The sequence below is a fragment of the Temnothorax nylanderi genome, unplaced genomic scaffold (genome assembly GCF_030848795.1).
Source record: "Temnothorax nylanderi isolate EJ_2023f unplaced genomic scaffold, tnyl_v1.0 TNYL_tig0140_pilon, whole genome shotgun sequence".
Classification (NCBI taxonomy): domain Eukaryota; kingdom Metazoa; phylum Arthropoda; class Insecta; order Hymenoptera; family Formicidae; genus Temnothorax; species Temnothorax nylanderi.
Window position 1 is genome coordinate 262,902 of NW_027249202.1, and position 20,741 is coordinate 283,642.

The 20,741-nt window shown below is 42.0% G+C and overlaps 1 protein-coding gene and 1 long non-coding RNA gene across 6 annotated transcripts; one reads left to right on the forward strand and one right to left on the reverse strand.

The window, feature by feature from the left end:
- Positions 1–214: 214 nt before the first annotated feature.
- Positions 215–12,283, reverse strand: LOC139777141 (uncharacterized). Of its 5 annotated transcripts, none has more exons than XM_071714362.1 (7): positions 11,996–12,283; positions 8,306–8,571; positions 7,120–7,270; positions 6,944–7,034; positions 6,711–6,814; positions 6,239–6,624; positions 215–6,043 (listed from the first exon to the last, which is right to left on the reverse strand). In XM_071714362.1, exons 3-7 carry the CDS (start codon positions 7,232–7,234, stop codon positions 2,543–2,545), a joined length of 4,197 nt encoding a protein of 1,398 aa, XP_071570463.1. In that variant the 5' UTR covers positions 7,235–7,270; positions 8,306–8,571; positions 11,996–12,283; the 3' UTR covers positions 215–2,542. The 5 variants fall into 5 exon arrangements, with proteins under 5 accessions (XP_071570463.1, XP_071570462.1, XP_071570461.1 ...); XM_071714361.1 differs by having other exon boundaries at positions 8,306–8,599; positions 11,988–12,283; XM_071714360.1 differs by lacking the exon at positions 8,306–8,571.
- Positions 12,069–19,601, forward strand: LOC139777147 (uncharacterized). The gene is made up of 2 exons (XR_011719279.1): positions 12,069–12,170; positions 12,314–19,601. It is a non-coding gene; the product is annotated as an uncharacterized lncRNA (long non-coding RNA).
- The last annotated feature ends 1,140 nt before the right edge of the window (positions 19,602–20,741 follow it).

Below are 20,741 nucleotides of genomic sequence, written 5' to 3' on the forward strand. Positions count from 1 at the left end.
CGATACCATTATTACCGTATTCAATACATTTGGTATATGTATGTATGCAGAACATGTACTATGTATGCAATAAGAACACTGGATTTACCTACAGATCTATTTATAATAAAAAACTTAATAAAATAAACGCATAGACAATTTATTAAATTTATAATGGACTATATTTAAATAACTGTTATACTTATAAAGATTCGAGGAAGATAAAATAAAATACTTTAAGTTAAAGGAAAATTTATTTCAAAACAGATGCGACCACAAGAATTGTATAAATACACGATAAAATGTCTACAACATGAACTAATTGAATGCTCGTGTATAAACTTTCTTTCACATCGCGCTTCACATTTGTCACATGACAACATGTACAACGAGAAATAAAAAGCCACATTTCTGTTTTGGGTAAAAATCGAAAGAAAAATTTACAATAAGTATAGGTACGTAATGAGCTCACAACACAGATGTTCACTCATTGTTGTATGTTCCAGGTGCAGTATATGCAATATGTGAATGATGTATTTCTTTTTATATTCATTTTTATTACACGATCTTACTTTTTCTTCAAAATTAATACTTAAACAAGGAAATGCACTCAATCAACTTCCGATTTATAAAAGTAACAGGAATTTCGAGGCAAGAACTTGTCCCACGCTCTCTTGCTATATTATAATAATTATAAATATATACAATTCCAAAATAATACAATAATTAATATAATACAAACGCATTGCGCGCGATCGCATAACGTATGCAACAATTATCATACAACGTATCGATATTACGCATGTTACTAATACATAAAACGTAACATAAAAAATAAAAATACTAACAATAGCACTTAGACTGTAAGATTCTTCGTTTTCCAAGAATATTGTTCAGATCTGTGTATATATATATATATATATATATATATGGAACTGTACTCGCATGATCATGTTATAATCTTCATATCTGGTTTAGTGCGACATACATTATAATATATAATAAAATATATAGCTATCGGTAGATAAGATAATAAAAGCTTGATACATTAAAATATAAATTTTTGTTAATAATTTGCAATTTTATGAAAAAATCCTGTGAATATTCATTTTTTATAAATTTGCTTTATATACGGTATATAAGAATAATATAAAACGCGTCGTTGTTTAAAAAATTGTAGTTTTATAAATATTTCTTGAATTTTGCAATAGTCATCTTCACTTTTAAATGTCTGCTCCTCGGATTCAAATCTACATTCTAATTAGAATGTGATAATGCTAAGTATAAAATGGAAGATCAAAAATGCTTGAAATTTTCAATTTTCTAGCACTTGATATGAACTAGTAAGTTTTATTAGGAAAATTGTGTGACGTGTATCGTGTAGATGATTTTGAATTTATATTAAAGAAGGTGCGAATACACACGGTTTGCAATTTGATTCCGCTTGGACTCTTTGGCTCTTTGTTACTTTTCCATACAGCTGTAAACTATAATCGACCGCCTCTGTTACAGTCGAATCTCCACATTCCTAATATCTCCGTATTCTTAGTATCTCTTTCTGCATTGTTTTCTTTTACTATTTCATATTTGTTACCTGCATTCATATGTAACCATACATGTAATCATATGTGGAGTAAAAGACCCAACAATTTCATTCTTTGCACATGCACATTAAAGTAAGGTCCGAGAGAAAGTGTTAAGAATAGGAAGTTTGGTCCCGACATGTTAAGAATACAGAGATTCGACTGTATATATTATTAATTAGGTAATTATTGAGCCAATCGTTTTAGAGGATCCAACTTTAGTAGCCAATATTTTCAGTATTGGCTCTTAAAATATAAAAGATATAGAGCTCATTTGCGGGATAAGCCATTTCAATTAATCAGTTACATATCATTGATTGCAAAAACTGTTTCTTTTTTTTGTTTGGTATATGCAACAGAAAGAAGAAAACTCAGATTAAAGTAACAGGTTCTTTTTTCCGGAATATTACAAGTTTTTGGACTAGTAATGTGTGTAGTCTGTATAGATTATTTTATATAGATTATTTCAATGTGTGAGATTATTTTTAAAAAATTTGAAAAAATAAGATTCTCGGTCTACTGCGCTCTTTACACTACCTATTCTATAATATACGTATATCGTATAACGTAATGCTTTCTCATCATAAGATTCTCCCCTTGCACTGCGTGAATTGTAGTATAACTGTGTACATCTCATTGTCAGTTAAAAATAATTTTATGCATCTTTCGATTTGTATGGCAGTGTCTCAGAGTTTATCTGTGCTCGGCTTGCCATATATTTTTCTCACCAATGTTTTCTGCGTATTAAAACGAGATAACTAGATACGATTCAGTGAAACCTCCGGCCTACAATCTACAATCAATCAATCAATCAATCAAGATAAAAGAAACTGAAAGCCCTCGTCAAATTATAAAATTTTGTGTCGAGTTGTCACGTAGATGTTAAATATCACGTAAACGTATCGTTCTTGAAATTTCGTAAGATTGTTACGATCGCTCGAAATTGCCTTGGAAAATCTCTCACTTTCGCGAAGGTGTCATTACCGATTCTTATTATCGTCATTATCGGTGGTTTTCTGATCGACTTTCTCTGTTTTGGATCCCTCGCTCTTTATCGGACAGTTCAAACTTTTGAGAAAGTTTCCCAGATGTGCAGCGGCTATGGGATTGTTCGCCCATTCAGTTGAAGGAAAAACTGCTAGCAACCTTTTTTGCATCAATTGCTTCGCGATTTCACTCTCTTCCGATTTGTTGGCGAACTTATTCTTGTCGTTAGTAGCGGTCGAATCGTCGACGGGGTTGTCGTCTGGATTCACAGTCGATTCCGAGGCTTTTGCCGTGTCCGGCGACGTCTGGACGTCCATCGGCATTTCCCGATCCGTTAAGGTTGAGCCCTTGCTCGTCGTCCCCGAATTCTCTACTGTGATCGAACTGGAATCCGGACTATCTGGCGATTTGCTGCACATCACCTCAGAGCTGATGCTCTTTGTCTGACCAGGCGTCACGGTGTTACTTTCGTTCGAATCATTACTGTTGATATTAGTATCACTGTTGTTAGCACTATCTTCATTCCTCACGTTTATACCACCATTGCTACCTGGAGGCGGTGACGGTGAAGCCGTTGACGATACGATATTAGGACTCGTTGCTTCGCGATGTTGTTGCTCCTGCAGCTGCTGTTGCACCGAATTATCAGTATTGATCGTTTCGTTCCTGGACTCGGCATTCAAATCCCTAATTGTTTCATTGGTGACTCGATCATTATTCTTCACGCATTCGTTTCGCGACAAGAACCTATTATTTGTGCTTTCGACACTCAAGGAGTATCTCTTTTGGACATGACAAGTTTCATCCGTGGTTTCGTTGTTACGAAGAACTAGAGACTTGGTCGGGTCAACTGGGACTGTTCGGTTGATACTGTTTGTGGATTTTTCGATGGGTTGTTGCTTGTTAATAGGAACCGCTAAAGGTGCCACGGAAGATCTCGCGGGCTTAATGGGTGCACACTGTGCGGCTAGGTGACTTTTCCCCGGTATGCTACTAATATTGGAATTAGTGTTGTCACCGCTTCCAATCGCGGATATCGTTCCACTTTCTGTAGCAGATCGCGGTGGTAATCTCAACCGTGCTGTATCCATCTGCTGAAACTGCTGAAGATTCGGCGCCTGTTGAAGAGCGTAGATAGGTAGGCTCGGGAAGATATTTGAGAAATCCGAGCTTGATCGGTTAATGCTACCGAAAGACGGCGCATAGACAGGTGTACGCGATGGCGATGGCGATGGTGGTAACGGGCAATCGTTGACGCGATGAGCGGCGGGTGTCAGAGAGCCCGGTGGTGCTCGGTAATACCTATGACCACCCATAAGCGTCACTACTTGACCTTGGTCGGAGATACCTCCCGGTTGCATACTATCTCTACCTGCTGTAACTTTATTAGTTTTATTAAGTTTCGGCACCGGCTGTGGAATTCTCAGAGGATGTATGTCCATCTTTCTATTGCCTCCGCTCAAGTCCAGAATATCCCTAGATGATTCGTGTTCTTTTTTCCGTTTGGCAGCTAATGTCGTCGTACGTTGATTCGCTGCCTCACCCCGATCGGTCACCACCGTGGACATCGTCTGCTTTGTCACCGCCGCTGCTGTTGCCGTTGATTTAGCTTTCGATGGAGTAGTTGGCATTCTGATTTGCCCAGTCTTCAGAGCTTTCCACACGAGTGGATCGACCGAACGGTCGTTCAGCGTGATATTGGGGTTTACTTTGCCCAACACTGCCTTCCGACTATTGTCGTTGGAGTCGTTAGGTTCGACGAATTGTCCGGAAGATCCTGGAGATTTAGGCGAGGTCAGTGTTATGCTCAAACTCGCCGGAATATTCAAACCGTAGTTATACCCCAGCAAATCTCTAGTGTCGTTCGAAAGCAATGGACCAGTCGATGCTTTAGTATTATTAACGTTGGACACGCGGCTCGACCCGGCATCGTAATCTCCTACCGTATTGATCGTTCTGGAACTTATAGGAACTACATGCTCTGTGGAAGAAGTACGCGATAGCTTATTAACAACAGAATTATATGAGGAATTTTGTTTCTTGTTAATTTCTTGTCTCTGCACAATCTGCGATGTTTTTCGACGCTTGAGATCAGCAATCGGTACACCCGGAGGACACTTCCTCTTGACTGCTCCAGCTGGAACAATTGGCGGATCGCTGGAGAAGGTGTATACGTCTGCTTTGGCAGCATGGTTGCCGCTCGCGATGTTCATGCTGTTTGGACTCGTTCCTGAATTGCCCGCGTGTCCATCTGCGTCGTCGGTTTTGTGTGTGTATGTTCGTGAGTTGGCAGGTATTCCAGAAACGCGTTTTGTAATTATATTTGTCGTGGTGGTGCTATTATTCGCGTTCGAGCCGGTGTTTTCAATGTTATTCTTCTTCTTGACTTCGTCAGAGTCTCTCTTAGAAGATTCTTCCATCTTCGGTATCGCATTATTTTTTTGAAAAGATTTAACGGTGCTCATCGCAACGTTAATGTCTCGAACGGGAGATTTCAGCTTGCTATCGTCCATTGATGGTTCTCTAGCGGTCAATTGAAAACCCTGTAGAAATTGTTTCTTGTCCTGCTGCTCCGCCGGTTTTTTCAATACGGTTTTCGGTATTGTAACGCTGGTAGTGGGAGAGGTTTTCTCAGGTGTTGAAGATCGATCCACGAAGGTTACTTTACGCCGTTGTTTTTCTTGTTTATTCGGCAATGTCGGACTCGTCGTGGTAAGTTTGTCCTTGTCCTGTTGCTGTTGCACTTGCTGGATCATTAACGCACTCGACGGCTGCGCCGTGTTTTTCTCCATTTGGCCGCAACGCAACAGAATATTGCTGATGACTTTTGGTTTTTTCGCGCTACTATTCTGCGGCGGCGAACACTGCTTCAACGTTATCTTTACACCATTAGAATTAACGACACTAAATTCGGGATTAGGACTCGTAGGGCTCTTGACGTCCGTTACGGCAGCGGTGGGCGGACTTTTCATTACCTCGTATCTTCCGTCCGGATTCTTCAGTATCTTAATTGGACTCTTTATCTGCTTGGTCGAATCGTTACATGTCGTCGAAAGGGACGTGTTTGTTCCTGATGGGAGAGATGCATTCGTTGTTGTGGTTAGCGTTCTTGTGACGTTTGTCGTTAACGTCGTTAACGTCGACGACGTTGCGGACGTAGTCGTTCTTGACACCGTTGTTTCGTCTGCTTCGTCTTTCTTGATTATTGTCATTTGCTTGCGATTCACGGGCGATATTATCCCGTCATTGGCAATCTTGTTTAAATCTTTTGCCGATACTGTCGTCTCAACATTGTCGCTCGCAGGTTTAATCTCTAATCTAGAAGTTTCCAAATGCTTAACGGATTTACTCTCTAGATTGCTGTCGTTATGCGCCTCATTCGGTGGCAAACAGTCCCGAGCTCCGAGTCCCGGAGTCGATGGTCTTTGATGCAACGGTGCTTCGAGTCTTTGTTCCTCTTGTGCCACTTGATAGAAAAACCTCATCGGTGCAATCTACGAGAAATTTAAGTAGAAAAATTATTTTATATGTATAAAAAGATATTAATTATAGAACAATATAGTTATAATAGACACGTGCTACAAGAATATAAGCTTGTTGTCAACATTGACCAAATTTAATCTACTAATTATTTCGCGAAAATCAAAAAAATAGGTATCTGAATAACAAATTAATGAGATGATACGAACCCTTTTCCACGCATAGATATAAGCGACGTCCATGAGAGTCCAATTTTCGGGAAGTGTCGCGCGTCGATGACAAATCTCGATGGTATATCTCGTTACGTCAACGCTGTATTTCATCGCTATAAATTTCTTCAGGTGTGCCACAGTTACCAGAGCCGGACACTTAAGATACCTTCTGCTAGCAATATTACCGTTGCAATTACCGTTATTATCGTTATTACTGTTGGCATTGTTCGAGTTGTTTGTATCCATGTCGCTGGTACTCAATATAGTCAACGGATCTGCCCCCGGCGGTAAGTACTCCAAACTCAAACTCACTTTATCCTCTGGATTAAATATTAAACGTCCGCTTACATCCTCGCCGCGTTGCTCCGGCGTTGCCGAGTTGGCTAATTATTTAAAAATTAAGATTTAATATTTAGAATGTCGTTTACGATCTAAGCGTAAACCGCCTTGAAACGAATTGACCAATTACCATGTTCGGGATGCTTCTTGTAAAATTCTCTCCTTTTTAGCATTTCCTTGTGGTATAACCCGGGCACCAATTTATATACGATCTCTTGTAACGTCTTGTCAGCTCTGCAAAGAGATCGTGATCTTAAATAACATTCAGATATAATAATTTAATCGTCCATTATTACTATATAATAAAAGTACAAATAAATAACGTAAGTTGCCGTACAAATGATGAAAAAACTATGATCGTACTTGATATTCGGCTTCGCCTTGTTGATCGCATGTTTGCACGATGGACAGTGTGCTGCAGTACTGAGATACTTCAAGATGCAACTTCTACAAACTGAATGAAAAAAATACAGCATATTAATCATCACTGTTGATCAAATAGAAAAATTCTGAGCTACTTAAATCTCGATTTTACTTACAGGAGTGTAAACACTCTACTACGGTTGTGGCATCTATAAGGTAGCCCCGGCATAGTAGACAGATTAGATGTGGATTAATATCACATAAGAGTGTCCTTTTGCCGATACTAGCCATTTCTTCCTCGTACAAATGAATCGTAAAACACAAAATCTGTAAAGATAAACGCAATCATTTAGAATATTTAAATATACGCAATTTCTTAATTCTAGACTTTAATACGGTGTTTAATTAGTTATAATTATTTGGATGATGTTTTCGCTATTTAATCGCAATTGTCTTGTAATTGTTTAATAAAGTGTCTTTAAACGCGTATGTTGATTGCAGCTTTTTTCATTCAATCATGTCTTCTCTAATTTATTGTAAAATTGTAGTTGCCATGTTTTATGAATCATGCCATGTTGTATATACAATTATATTTCATGTTACAGGAAAATAATGTGTACATCGATAGCGTCAATAAAAGGTATAACTTTCGCAAAGCGAAATTTTCGTCCGTCACAATTACACGTAAGAAGAAAAAGTCGAATATATTAAATAAATAACGTACGAAACTACATAGATCAATATTATACATTGTATATAATATTCTTTTGGGAGATGGATAAAATACAGCATCGTAATATCGCATCAACTGAAAACGATGAGAAACATGGTCTCTCTCTCGTTGGCATTCGTGTCGGAATATTTTCTCGGTGCTCCGAAAATGTTGGAAATCTTCCCTGCAACAGCTGTATTCGCAACTCAGGTTTTGATACAGAAGTGCCAGCAATCTATCATTATGTGCCTAGCTGAATTTTCCGAAGGTTTCTCAGGTGGCTCAGGTAGCTATTGCTATACTATCCCGTTGCCCCCGTTGTTGCTCGGCAGCGGGCAGCTCGGCATCACCAATCCCCCCCGCTCAAGCCCGCCTGTATACACGGTACGCGGCCGGCGGCATTATACGGGTAGGTACGCGTGTTCCCTATTCCCTATTCCCGTCTCTGTTTAAAATCGTCCTTTCCATGCTTTTTCCGCTCACGGCGCTCGACGGCCCGACGCCGACGGCTCGCGGTTAAACCGCCAAACGTCCCTTGCATCGCGGTGTACATTTGCGTGCGTCTGTGTGTACGCCCGTCGAATATATACCTGACGGTATTGATCGAATATCGCGCGGTATTTTGCGGCCCGACGATAAGCTCGACTCACCTAGTTATCGCATAACATTCGTTGGTTACGCCAAGAATTTCGATCTTTCTCTTTCTTCTCTTTCAATGGCATACAAGTTGAAAGTTGCGTACCATCGTACTGACGAGTGCTGACGAGCAACACGCGCGTCATCGCGTAAACGCGCGAACACGTGTGTCGTGTGTCGTGTATCGTGCGTCGCCAAAGAGAACAGATTCCGCCATTTACATTACATCGAGACTCGTCTTTTTGTTGTAGCTTGTAGCGTCGCGTCCCATATCTCCATCCTTTTCCCGTTTCCATTTATGAAAATAACTGACTTATTATTGTTAGTCTAATTGTAAAAGTAAATTGCATCTGCTGTCGCAGATAACTATGATCGAAGGATGCGTATATGGTTTACGTTTGCGGGACTAAAGAGAGATAAAGGCATGTAAATAGCATCGCAAGGAAAAGGCACGAGTTCTTCGGCATTTTCGGCAAGGAATGGAATAATTCGTCCGACCATCGATTTATCTTTATACGACGACGTTTTTTATCCCAGTCGTTTTATCGTTAATTAACCGAATTACCCGAATTACCGCGCTCCCGAAGTGTCTTGGGTATATATCGCGTTCTGCGCGATGTCTAGTACGATACTACGTCTATTTATACCGAACTGCTCCAAGAGCAGACGAGCGAAATTTTCACCACGGCAAACGAAACGCGGGAATGCGAAAGCGCGGACTGACTCCGAAACTGAATATATATACATCTCAAGTAATATCTCAGATAATATTAATAACATGTCATAATAGGCAATGCGTAATACAAATAATAAAACACAGAGAATGTTTTTAGTTTCCGCATAGATTAATCCCGTAATCCGTGAGAAATTTTGTAAATGGTAAAAGAGAGAGAGAGAGAGAGAGAGAGAGAGAGAGAGAGAGAGAGAGAGAGAGAGAGAGAGAGAGAGAGAGAGAGAGAGAGAGAGAGAGAGAGAGAGAGAGAGAGAGAGAGAGAGAGCGCGAGAGAGAGATATGACACGCGATTATCTTTACACATAAATTACTTTTATAAACATTGTTAAAGCCGAGAGGCACAGTTCGAGGATTAAAGAATCTCTCGCATCTTTTACCATCTCTCATTCGTTATACATTATAATCTTTATATTTTCGATAGCGATATTATATTTTAAATTTTGTGATCACGTCGAGTATCATAAAACATATCTTGATAGATTTAAAAATGATACTGATAAATATCATTCTGGATATTTTGGATTTGGAAAACGATTGCGAGTGAAAATTGTCCAAGTATACAGTTGCGACATAGTACAGTTCCATCGATGCCACTGAAATGCTCCTTGTCGTAATAAAACTAAGCTACGTAATTCTCGGTAAAAGAATCATCTCGAAATTCGCCACGTCCACGTAACGCGTAACGCGATAAACGAAGGGAAAAGACACACACGTGCTTCGGAAATTAGCGCGTGCTAGGAGCATCTCTCCCGCTCCCGCTCCCGCTCCCGCATCTCCGTGTCATCTCCACAACGCGTTGCGCCGCACAAAAAAACGAACGCAAAAGCGAACGCTGAAGGCGGCCTTTGTGTTCTTCTCAAAGCATTGGATAATGCTCAAAGTAACGAGGCGTTTTTTTTTCCTTCTTTCTATCTGTCCTGTCGCGTGACACTGCCCTATAATACTAATCAATTAATGAATGATGAATTCTATCGACGCGACGAACCCCGCGGCTTCGTCTTTATTTCTCAATAGCTTTCCCATATCGAATTCTTATCGGAGTAAACATTTCATATTTTCAACGAGATTTTATTATTTTTATCATCGCTACGTGACAATGTTCAGAATTAGTTTAGGCGAATTAGACGAGAGAAAGCAATGAGATTCGCGTAAAGAAATGCAACGTAATGAGCAATTCTCAGTTTTAATTCGTTTAATTCGCGCGTTAGAAGAAAGGATCACAAATCGCTCGTGAAGCATCGTCTCGGCATTAGGCGGCCCGTGGTACTAACATTTGCGAAGAGTATGGGGCGTCCGACGACCCTCCTTATCCTAGAAGCCAAACCAACGTTCGCAATCACCTAGCGACACCAAAGAGACACAGAGGCCACGAAAAACGGACGTCGAGGGGAGCAATTTTTGTGTGTGTGTGTGTGTGTGTGTGTGTGTGTGCAGCTTTCCCTTATTAACGACGGGAAGAAAAGATTTTCCCGTAGCAACAATTCGTGATCGTAAACGAGAGATCGATCGAATATAAGTATTTAAGGATCGTCTTCGTGACGTGGTTTAATAGATCAGGCATCCATCGAATGGATACCGTGAGTTTTGTTTGTACTGCAGAATTGCAGATATTAATAATAAGACATGACAGATACAGCAATCAAGTATAACTGTAATTAAGCCAGTTGCTCGTCGACATAGAGACGAGCGAGTCGTATTCTTGCTGGTACAAACGTACAAACGTGTTAAAAATTTTCTCTATATAAATTGCCTCCTAAGATTTTGAAATAAGGATTTTATGATAAACTACGATGACCTTGAGGTAATTTTATTTTTGTTTAAACATTCAACAACTTCTCTGCAAGTTTTTTTACAACTCTTAAACTTGGCTAATACAAAGTAATTTTAAAAACGTTCACTGAAATTGCTTTATTTTTGGAAAATACAAATCTTATGGTCCCTCAAGAGCTATTTTGTTGTCCGAATTATAACAAATCACAATAAAACATTTTCACACGAAAATAATTCATTTATTAATATCTATTATATCCTCGAAATAAGAAATTAGCTTTTACTTTACTTTCTGCAGTTATTCGCGTATAACTGATAATCCCATAAGGGGCAGAATGTTAAGCAAAGTTTCTAAAACCTGTTTACTGGATCTAGAATCTTAATCAAGTTTGCTATTTTACTCGCATTAATAATAGAAATGTATTCGCTGAATACATCCAACTTGGGGAAATTTTTCGGGAATTCTTATCGAGCACTTTTCTATCGAATTAGAATTAAGTATTAGAAAATGCAAATTATATCTGATCACGTCTCTGATGACGTGATGGACCTGATGGTCAATTACGCATTAATAACGCATCACACCAGCGATGCTTATTCCAGTCCAGGTTCCAGGGTTCCACCCAAGTCTACCGAACCGCGACCCGCGACCGCGACGAGTGAATCTCGTGCGATTTCGTCCAAGAAAATCGAGGCAACGAGACCGAGAGGCGGAATGAGAAAATGCGTAAATACGAGGATATGCGCCGGAAAGAGAAGGGTGGCCGCCGGCCGGTGGAGGAGAAGCTGGGATGCATGTGTGTGTGTGTGTGTGTGTGTGTGTATGCGTGAAAAAAGAGAAAAGAGAAAAGAGAAAAGAGAGAAGAGAAGAGATACAGAGAGAAAGGAGAATACGCGGGATACAACAGAAAACAGACCAAGAGAACACCGTTCGTACGTTCGTCCGGTCTGTGATCCGTACTCCGTCCCGTCCGTCTGCCCGTCCCGTTGCTCCATCTCCCGGCAGTCCCGGCACACACAAACGCAAATGCTCTCTCTGTATTGCGCGATTGCACCGCCAACCGGCGGCGCATCGCGCATGTGTGAGTGCGGGCTACGACTCTGCTTTGTGACTTTGTGTGCGCGTGTACGTGTACGTGTACGTCTATGTGACATGTGACGCGCGTGAGTCCAGGGTGTATCGATATACATACTTACTTACGTGCGAGCACGCGAGAATGTGAGCCTACCAGCGGAGGCAGCGGAGGCAAGGAAGAACGCTACGTGCTCCCAGCGCACGGGTGAATCTACGCGCGCTCGCGTGCGCGCGCGGGCGCGGATCAACGGCGACGCGTTTTTCGTTTCGTGCGACACAATGATGTCGACAACTCCACAACGTACGTACGTACGAAGCGCTACAGTCGACGCGACGATCAGAAACGACGTCTTGGCCTCTCGGGCTCTTCCTACGTTCTCTCTCTCTCTCTCTCTCTGTCCCTCTCGTCCCTCCCACCCCCTTCAGCGGTCTCTCTTTGTGCAGGGTGGCCAGCCTATGATGTCGCGTGGTACGGCGCGATCTCGCCGTTCGCCGAGCGCGTCATTCTCGAGCCAACCGACCGCGATCCGGCCAATGTCCCATGTTCGCGCCGGTTCGCGTGGTTCGCGCGTTGTCGGCGTCGCGAGGCGACCGTCTCGGAAATGACGACGAGAGACGCTGGTTAGAGCGGCTTCTCGAAAATGAGGAAATTGCGGCTGACGCAGGACGCAGGGCGGTCACGAAGTTACGGCTGCCGATGGGCAGCGCCGCGCGGCGCGCTTGCCAACTAACGGCACGACCCGCACGACTGCAGCCACGAACACGAACTCTCTCAACTGCTCTCAACTCAACGCGCGACGACGACAGGCGAGGACTGAGGAGGGAGCGCGCGCAACAGTACGTTCCACCGACGGCGACGGCGTCTCATACCGGACTAAATGGGAGTGGAGTGGAGCGGAGCGGGAGATGCCCTTTTCCCCTCTTCCCCCCGTCCTTTCCGACCCTTCTGATCCGCTCTCCCCCTACCATACCCATCCATTCGTCCGCTCGCGCTCGCTCTCTCGCTATGGCTCCCTTCCCTCGCTCGTCTCTCTTGTCCTTCCTCGCGACCCTCGCGTCCGACGCGACCAGCTCTCTATCTCTACATTCTCTACCGATTCTACCGAGTGCCGCCGGTTCGTTTGGCTCGTCTCTCTCTCTCTCTCTCCTCTCCTCTCCTCTCCTCTCCTCTCCTCTCCTCTCCTCTCCTCGTCATCCCTCGTCGTCGTGCGGTGTGCGGGTGCTCGCTCGTTGCCCCTTCATTTTTCTCCCACTACCTCTAGTTGTACCTCCTCGCTTGCCCTTCCTTCTCCCCGCTCCTCTCTCTTTGACCGGATAGTACATACGTATGTTGTACCTCGCACTAACACAGCGACGTTGAATTGCCCCTCTCGCCGCTCACGGCGGCACCGAGTCCCCTTCCCGCGTTGGTCGTTCTCAGCTGGGGTTACAACTACAAGACTATCAACTCCCTTCTCCCCCCCCTTCGTTCCCTTCGTCCTCTTGGTCCCGTCCGCCTCGCTCGTCTCGCTCGTTTCGCGTTCGCCCTCTGTCGCGCAGATCCCTCTCGGTTCTACCGTTTTTCTTTCCCTCTTCCCTGCGATGAGCCGTGAGCTTGCAAAGGGAGGGTATAGCCCTTGTCTTCCCCTTTTTTTCGTCTTTTTATCTCCTTCGCTTTCCCTTTCTCCTCTCCCTTTTCTTCTTCGTGGAAGCTTCTCTCAGCCTCCCCTCCCTGAACCTCTCGATCATCTCCTTTATCTCGCAACTCTGGCCACTTCTCTCTCTCTCTCTTTCTCTCTCTCTCCCCCCCCCTCTCTCCCCTCTCCCTCTCTACCCCCTTTGTCTCTTTCACGCGTCTCCATTCGTTTCGCTATTCTTGCCCGAAAAAAAGGTCTCCCCACTTCCAACCTTTTCTCTCTTGCCTCTTTCTTCACGCTCATTTCCCTGCCTACTCCATAATCGCCTCTTCCTCGCTCGTTTTCTTCTCGCTTTCGTTTCCCTTCTCTTCCTGCCTCTAATCTCTCCCCGCCCCTTTCTTCTTTCCATTCCCTCTCTTCTGTTTCTTGATTGATTGATGGATACAGCGAGAATCGAGACAGCTCCGCGACGCGACGTACGATCATCGTTTTCTGTAATCTCCACCGGTAAACCGTCCACCTGACGCCTACAGGTCAGACGAGACGTCGAAAAGAAAGCTATCTCACCTGTCCGAATGCAATGGCGATTCCAAATCGAATAAATCACGTTATCTTTATTCTACAAGGAAGAATTATTTATCTCTCGAGTGTGTAACGTAGGATATATGTCGAAAGCTCGAATGTAAGTACACATACATACTAAGTTGTAACGTGTAAGTATATCGTGATAATGGGTCTCGTACTTGTATTTGCTGCAATGTATATAAGTAACGACGCAGATAAATGTCACGTTATGTTCGAGCAAAAAGTATCTAACGCAATGTTAGAACTAGAAAATGGAGTATATACATGCGCGCACTAAGAAAACTGCGATAACTGCATGCATGACGCGCGCAAAAAGCATACGAGCTATATTCTATACAAGTAAGGTTTGCGAATTGTATGGCGCATATTTGTGCGCCATATTTAGACGAGAAGAAAGATGTTTTACTGCAGAGAATTTAACAATTCGTTTCTTTATCGAGACATTATTTTAAATTGAGCCTTTTATCGCACAAAATATAACATGCTCGTTTAACGGAACACATTAAAGCGATATTATATAGGTTAAATGTTTGAAACTTTACAAGCTCCAATATATTTATTCAAAAATGTGCGTACAAATATCAGTCGCCGTTCTTGTATATTTATAAGTAATTTTAGTAAATGAGAACCACTGGCTCGTTCTTTCCAAGGTGTAGAGGTCTCAAATTAAGAAAAATGGCGGCAGTTTTAATGGAGAGGTACTGATGGGTAAAGAATGGCGCAACACTAAAATCGGTACATTTATCCCAAGATAAATTTAGCTTTAAAGTGAAATAAATTTAGCTTTAAAGTGAAATAGAAATAGAAAACCTTGACTTTCACGTTGTTTGAACGCTTTCATATGATTGCATTCAACACTGCCATATTATCAGTCGTATGATCAATATGATGTATAAATGACGCAAATATTAAAATGAAAATTTATTTCGTAACTCTTAAAAAAATTACTAATATAAAAGTAGTTAAGATCCTTATATTAAGTAGTTTGAAACATAAAGCAAGAAAGAGAGGAATATTTATTTAACCCTAATCCCTCCAACGTTTTTTCCGCCACTTAATTCCTCCAACCATGCACTTTCGTGTCCCACGCGTTTTTCAGTATGTTAATAGCTTTGAAAAATTCCCCCAAAATTATTATAATATCTTTATACCTTCGACTAAAAATCAATGTAAAGAAAATTTGGAAATTATTTATTTAAATATTTTTTTACAACAATTATATGTTGAAAAACGCACGTAACGACTTGTTTTATTTAAAAAATCATAACTCACGAACAAATTAACGAAATTTAATGTTTCAGCGCGCAAATTAAAGCTAAAAGTAGTGCGAATGAGAAAAAAATATGAAATAATTATTAATTAAATAGGAATATATATACTTAATTTCGTCGCCTCAAATAAATTGTACACAAAAATACATTTTTATCGAAAAAAAAATTCTCACTTACCTACACACACACTGACGTAATCCTCTAACTATGCACTTTCGTGTGTCAACGCGATTTTGACTGTTTGCCGTTTCGAGAGTAAATGAGCTAGGGCTTTGAAATTTCTACCTGATGTTCCCTACTATAACAACTTTTTTTAAGGGTGGGGGGGGGGGATTATCCCACGGCCATTGGTTTTCCGGAACAAACGACCGTTAGAAACGCGTGGGACACGAAAGGGCATGGCTGGAGGGATTAGGGTTAATGTAATATATAAAAAGTTAGAATGTGTAAAACGCAATTTAATGCTTAATTCGGCAGCTTCGCTAATTTAACAGTTAATGACAATGACAATGTTATGCCAATTTTATTGCGTCATTACATTAGATAGAACACGATCCAATACGGATGTAGATCTGAAAATGTATATACATACAAAATATAACGTGCCGATATTCGTGTCAGTCGAAATATAAAGAAAACACATACGAATGTGCGCGAAACGAGTATATTTGCAGATTAATGCGTTCCGATATCTAAGATCCTCAATGCGAGTCTTCGTGTGCAAGTGAACGGTAGAGATCTCCGTGCACATGAGGCTGCCGTCGCTATTTGCGCGTACGCCGCGCTTGCGCCGTCCGAATATTCCTGTATATTTCGCCAGAACGGTGTCCGGTGTCCTCTTCCTCCTCTTGAGGAGGATCTCGTGAATCTTGCGAATCTCGTGAATCTCACGGCATATTGTCCAAGTACGCAATTGAGATCGATCACATCAACGATCAACGCTCAGATTGCACCTTTTGATCAAGTGTAAACTATCTTTGCTCGGAGGAGGGGGAGGGAATGGGGGCGTCACAGATATAGTTGAAAAAAAATTAAGTACAATCAAACGCAATCATACGCGATTTTAATACTTTTTTTGTTGCTAACATGTCGCATTATTTGTAACATTATTTTTTCGTTAAAATCTCAACTCTTTCGTTAAAATCAAGGATTGTGTCAACTTGGCATAGAGACGTACAAAGAAAAATGGGGAAATAAAAAACATAAATGTAGTTCTCGCGTGTAATTTAATGCTACTAATTAGTCACTCAATTCTCAAATTTTTACTGCTCCACTTTAATCTTGGAAAACTATTTTGAAATCATTCAATATCGAATTACCTACATCGGTGCGTATAATATGTAAAATGCCATGTAGATGTTACTTTGTCAAACATCTTGATAACTTTTTAATTTTAACGCTTTATATTTTGTATCCCACACACAGCTTTTATCTCATTAAATTTAATTTTTAAATAATCTCTATCGAATTTAATATTTGATATTAAAGATATAATCGACAATTTATTTAGCATTATTCTTACTTTGCGAATGTAGTAGATCTTATGCGAAACACGACTTGATGTTATCGCATACGCGCGTAAGAAAGTAGAGTATTGAAACAAAATAAACGAGGGAAACAAATAATTGTATAATCGGAATAAATAGACGTAAATAGAAAGCATGATACGCGAGAGAACTTAATCGACGAGCCAACTTATGTTATCATGTAATGGGAAACTAGACAATAGATTTTTAAACAGAGCAGCGAAACAAGCGGTTTTGACCGGCATAATGGAGATCCAAACACGAATAGAGTGCATAAGTAGATTAACTAAAACGGTGAAATAACAGTTATATCTCAGTTGCTCAATATTTGTCTCTCATTACGCTGTAGAACCCTACGTTTGTGTATCTATATTTTTATGAATTTCAACATTTAAAATTCTCCTGAAAAAAATTTGCTCGTTAGGTTTCGTTATATTTTTAACTGCTTAGCTGCAACTGCTGTTTGTTCGAAAGCGATTCTTATTATTTTTTTTTTTAGGGTGCAGTAATGTGAATGACAAGTCTTTGTTCACATCGCTAGGTTCTCGCATTCCTCGATCGTATCTCGTAGACTTATTGTTAGATTTGGAAATGAGTATTTTATTGCCGGTTCATTAAAAAATGTTGAATGCTAAAAAGTCTTTTTCTTATTCTTAAGAAAAGAAAAATGCACGGTATGTGCCTCTTTTCTCTATTGAAGATAACCTTTTTTAATCGTTAAACTTATTATTAACTGGACAACTTTTAGATTCAAAATTTTTAATGAAAGATTAACGATACACGATTAATTTGTATCAGTGTATATACAAATATTTCTCTAAAAAGAATTTAAAAAATATTTTTTATTGAGCTAAAAATGGTTCCTTTTATTCAAAATTTAATTCTAAAATCACAACTATACAATCTGATGTATATTCTTCGATACACTGTTAAATTGGTAGTATCAAATTATACTCAATTTGAGTCATTTTTAACCATTCCTATAGGGAATGGTCGCCATTGCTCCTATATTCAATACGTCATTAATTTAACTAAATCAATGGAGTTAAAATAATACTGTTTTGTGGTAGAATAATAAATTTCGACACACAATGTAGTTAAAAATAACAATATGTTATTAAACTCAAGGTATTAATTTAAATTTCATTTTTTAATATTTAAGAGTGTATACTCAACGATAAATCATTGAAATAAGAAGCGACTGGTTTGCTTTTTACGCAGTGTACGATTTGTACACTAAAATTGTCTAGAAAAACTTTCACATAGAATTTTACGGTCTACTCTACAACTATATGATCGAAATATCCAGTGGTCTGCTTCGGACGCTTTCCGTTGGTTTTTAATTACAACAGTCGTACTATACTGGGGAAACTACAATCAAATCCCGCCCCACTACAATACGCGACCTTCCAATCACGAGTCACCCTCGGTTGTTGGCTGAAGACCGGCTTACCCCTCCCTCTCCTCCATTCCTTTACGATCACAGAACGTGGACGAAAATATTCGTAGCATGGTGCGTGCCCTTCCTTGCCTCATTCTCCCTCCCTTTCTCTCTCTCTCTCTCTCTCTCTCTCTTTTCCTTTCCGTCCTTCGTCGTCCCTGGAGGCTAATCGTTTTCAAAGCTCTCGCTTTGGGAAGCTGCCTTAGCTGCCTTCGAACCGTGCTCCTCGCTCTCTCGCCCTACCACGAAGCTCTATACTCTATACGGATGGTCGGTCGTCGCCGAGGAGCGAGGAACGACCAACGACGTAGCGAATGAGACGCTACGTAGACGGGGGCTCGGGGGCACGCAAAGCGAGATCTCTCTCCTCGCCTCGTGGCCCTTTCTCTAAGCACGGCCCGTTCCGCGAATCATCGTCCCCTTCATCGCGCGTGTAACCTGTATAGGTGATGATGCGTGGGCGGCTCCATCCGGCCGGAGTATATCCGTGCCTCCCTGCGCGCGTGTGCGTGCGTATCCGCGCGCGCGCGCGCGCGCACGTATATACATGTGCATACGCGGGTGTATGCGTGCGCGCACGCCGGCACTCGCCACTCGTAGTCCTCGTAGGTCGCAGGGAGTCTGCGCCGCACGATATCGGTCGATAGAAACGCTTTTGGGAAACGCTCCACGTGTCTCGCCGGTTTCGCGGCGAAGAAAGCGGGGGAGTCGACTCGCGCTCGCGCGCGCACCTCGACCTCGACTAGTCCCTTTTTTTGTATCGCCCAGGATCTTACGCGGTCTAGGAAACGAATTGGGAATTCAATCCAACAGATGAATTCGACCGAATCTGCATTTCGGATCGACAAATTGCCGTCGACTCGAAGCAACGCGACGCGCCGCAAATCAACTCGACGAGTGATCTCGCCGAGCGCGAGCGCCCGAGGGCGGTAGCAAGGACGCGAGAGCGTATCGATTCATCGTGTCCTGCCACCGATTTTAGGACAGTCGCGCCGCGACTCCGCCTCACTCGACTCTCTTCACTCCTGTTCGGCCTGGTGCCCCTGGTAGCCTGTTCCTCGGCCGGCGCGGCGGCCCTCGACCAGGGAGACGATATTAGAGCGCGTGGCCGGCGCGGCGGCCCCGGCCGGCGCGCGGCGTGGTGGAAGGAAGATGCGTTTGCGAAAGTTGCGAGTCGTTTCATCCCTTATTGTAAGCGTGTTGTTTCAAATGACGACACGAACAACACAGATATATTATGTCAAATTATGTGTATAGATTTAGAAAAAAAATATATATATACATGTAACGCTTCTTATTTTGTCGATCCCTTTCTACTCGAAGTGTTCAATATCTTTTTCTGTTGTTAGGTAATATTATTGATCGAGTTAGTAATGAACGCAAGATAAATTATGTTACCAGCCTTATGTAGACATATAAAACCGTTCAAATAAAAACTTTTAGCATTATTTGTTATAGACATAGATGTTTCGGCATATTTTAATATTACCAGATCACACTAATTGTAATTGTAATTGTATAATAAGTCATATTAATTTATTAGGTTCTACATTCTTCTATGTTTTTGTCTGGTGGATTTCAGCTTTGTTTTGACTCATTGTCAGCTTAAGACTCAACGCGATTGTTCGATCGGCCCGACCAGAAACGGATCAATAATCATTTTCATTCAGCTTCGAGCAAGAATTATTATAATATGGAAATGTTGTTCCACACCGCAAATAAATTTCATTGATTTATCGATTTCGTCGTTTAATTTTTTTAACATCTTTCATTTTCTGCACGATATTACACGAGACTCGACGATCAGGATTAGCGACTAGACGCGAACGAATTGACTGTTAAAGGGCCGTTAACGTCGCGACGAAGAACGAGAACGAGATCGAATATCAGGATCGTTTCGTCGGTCGTATCAAAGCCCAGTTCGCCTACGCGTAAACCGTTCGTAGTTGCCCGCCGCGCTGCGTCGCGGTCGCGCCGTTTCGATAAGAACGTGGTAGTAGCCTGTGCGTCTTCCAATCCAAGAGGGGAAGGGAAAGCGAACGGGGCTCTCGCACTCGCATTCCCCGGAGCCAGAGCCCCTCCTGATGCGAGAGTACATTATTCATTCTCCACTACATCCGCAGGCAGGACGAAGGGTGCGCCGCGTGTGTGTGAGCGCGCGCGCGCGTACACGCGTGTGCGTGCGTGCGTGAGGGCGATCCGGTGGCGCGGACGGGGGGGGGGATAGGGGATAGGGGGGAAGGTCGAGGTAGAAGAAGAAGACCTCCACGTCGTCGTGGTGGTGGAGAGTGGTGGCGAAAAGGGTGGCGGCATTACAGTCATGCCGCTCGTCCCGCGTGGCGGGGGAGAGACAGAAAAAAACGAAATCCCGAGGATTGCCCGCCAATGGGACGAAACGAGACGGAGCGCGAGCGAACGAGAGAGAGGAATAGT

Excerpts from the sequence above, each read along its gene's own strand:
- LOC139777141 (XM_071714358.1), bottom strand. The coding sequence starts at position 7,748 with ATGCGATATTACGATGCTGTATTTTATCCATCTCCCAAAAGAATATTA. Across the intron at positions 6,625-6,710 it reads CAAGAAGCATCCCGAACATG|CCAACTCGGCAACGCCGGAG; the intron begins GTAATTGGTCAA and ends TTAAATAATTAG. Across the intron at positions 6,044-6,238 it reads ATATCTATGCGTGGAAAAGG|ATTGCACCGATGAGGTTTTT; the intron begins GTTCGTATCATC and ends AATTTCTCGTAG.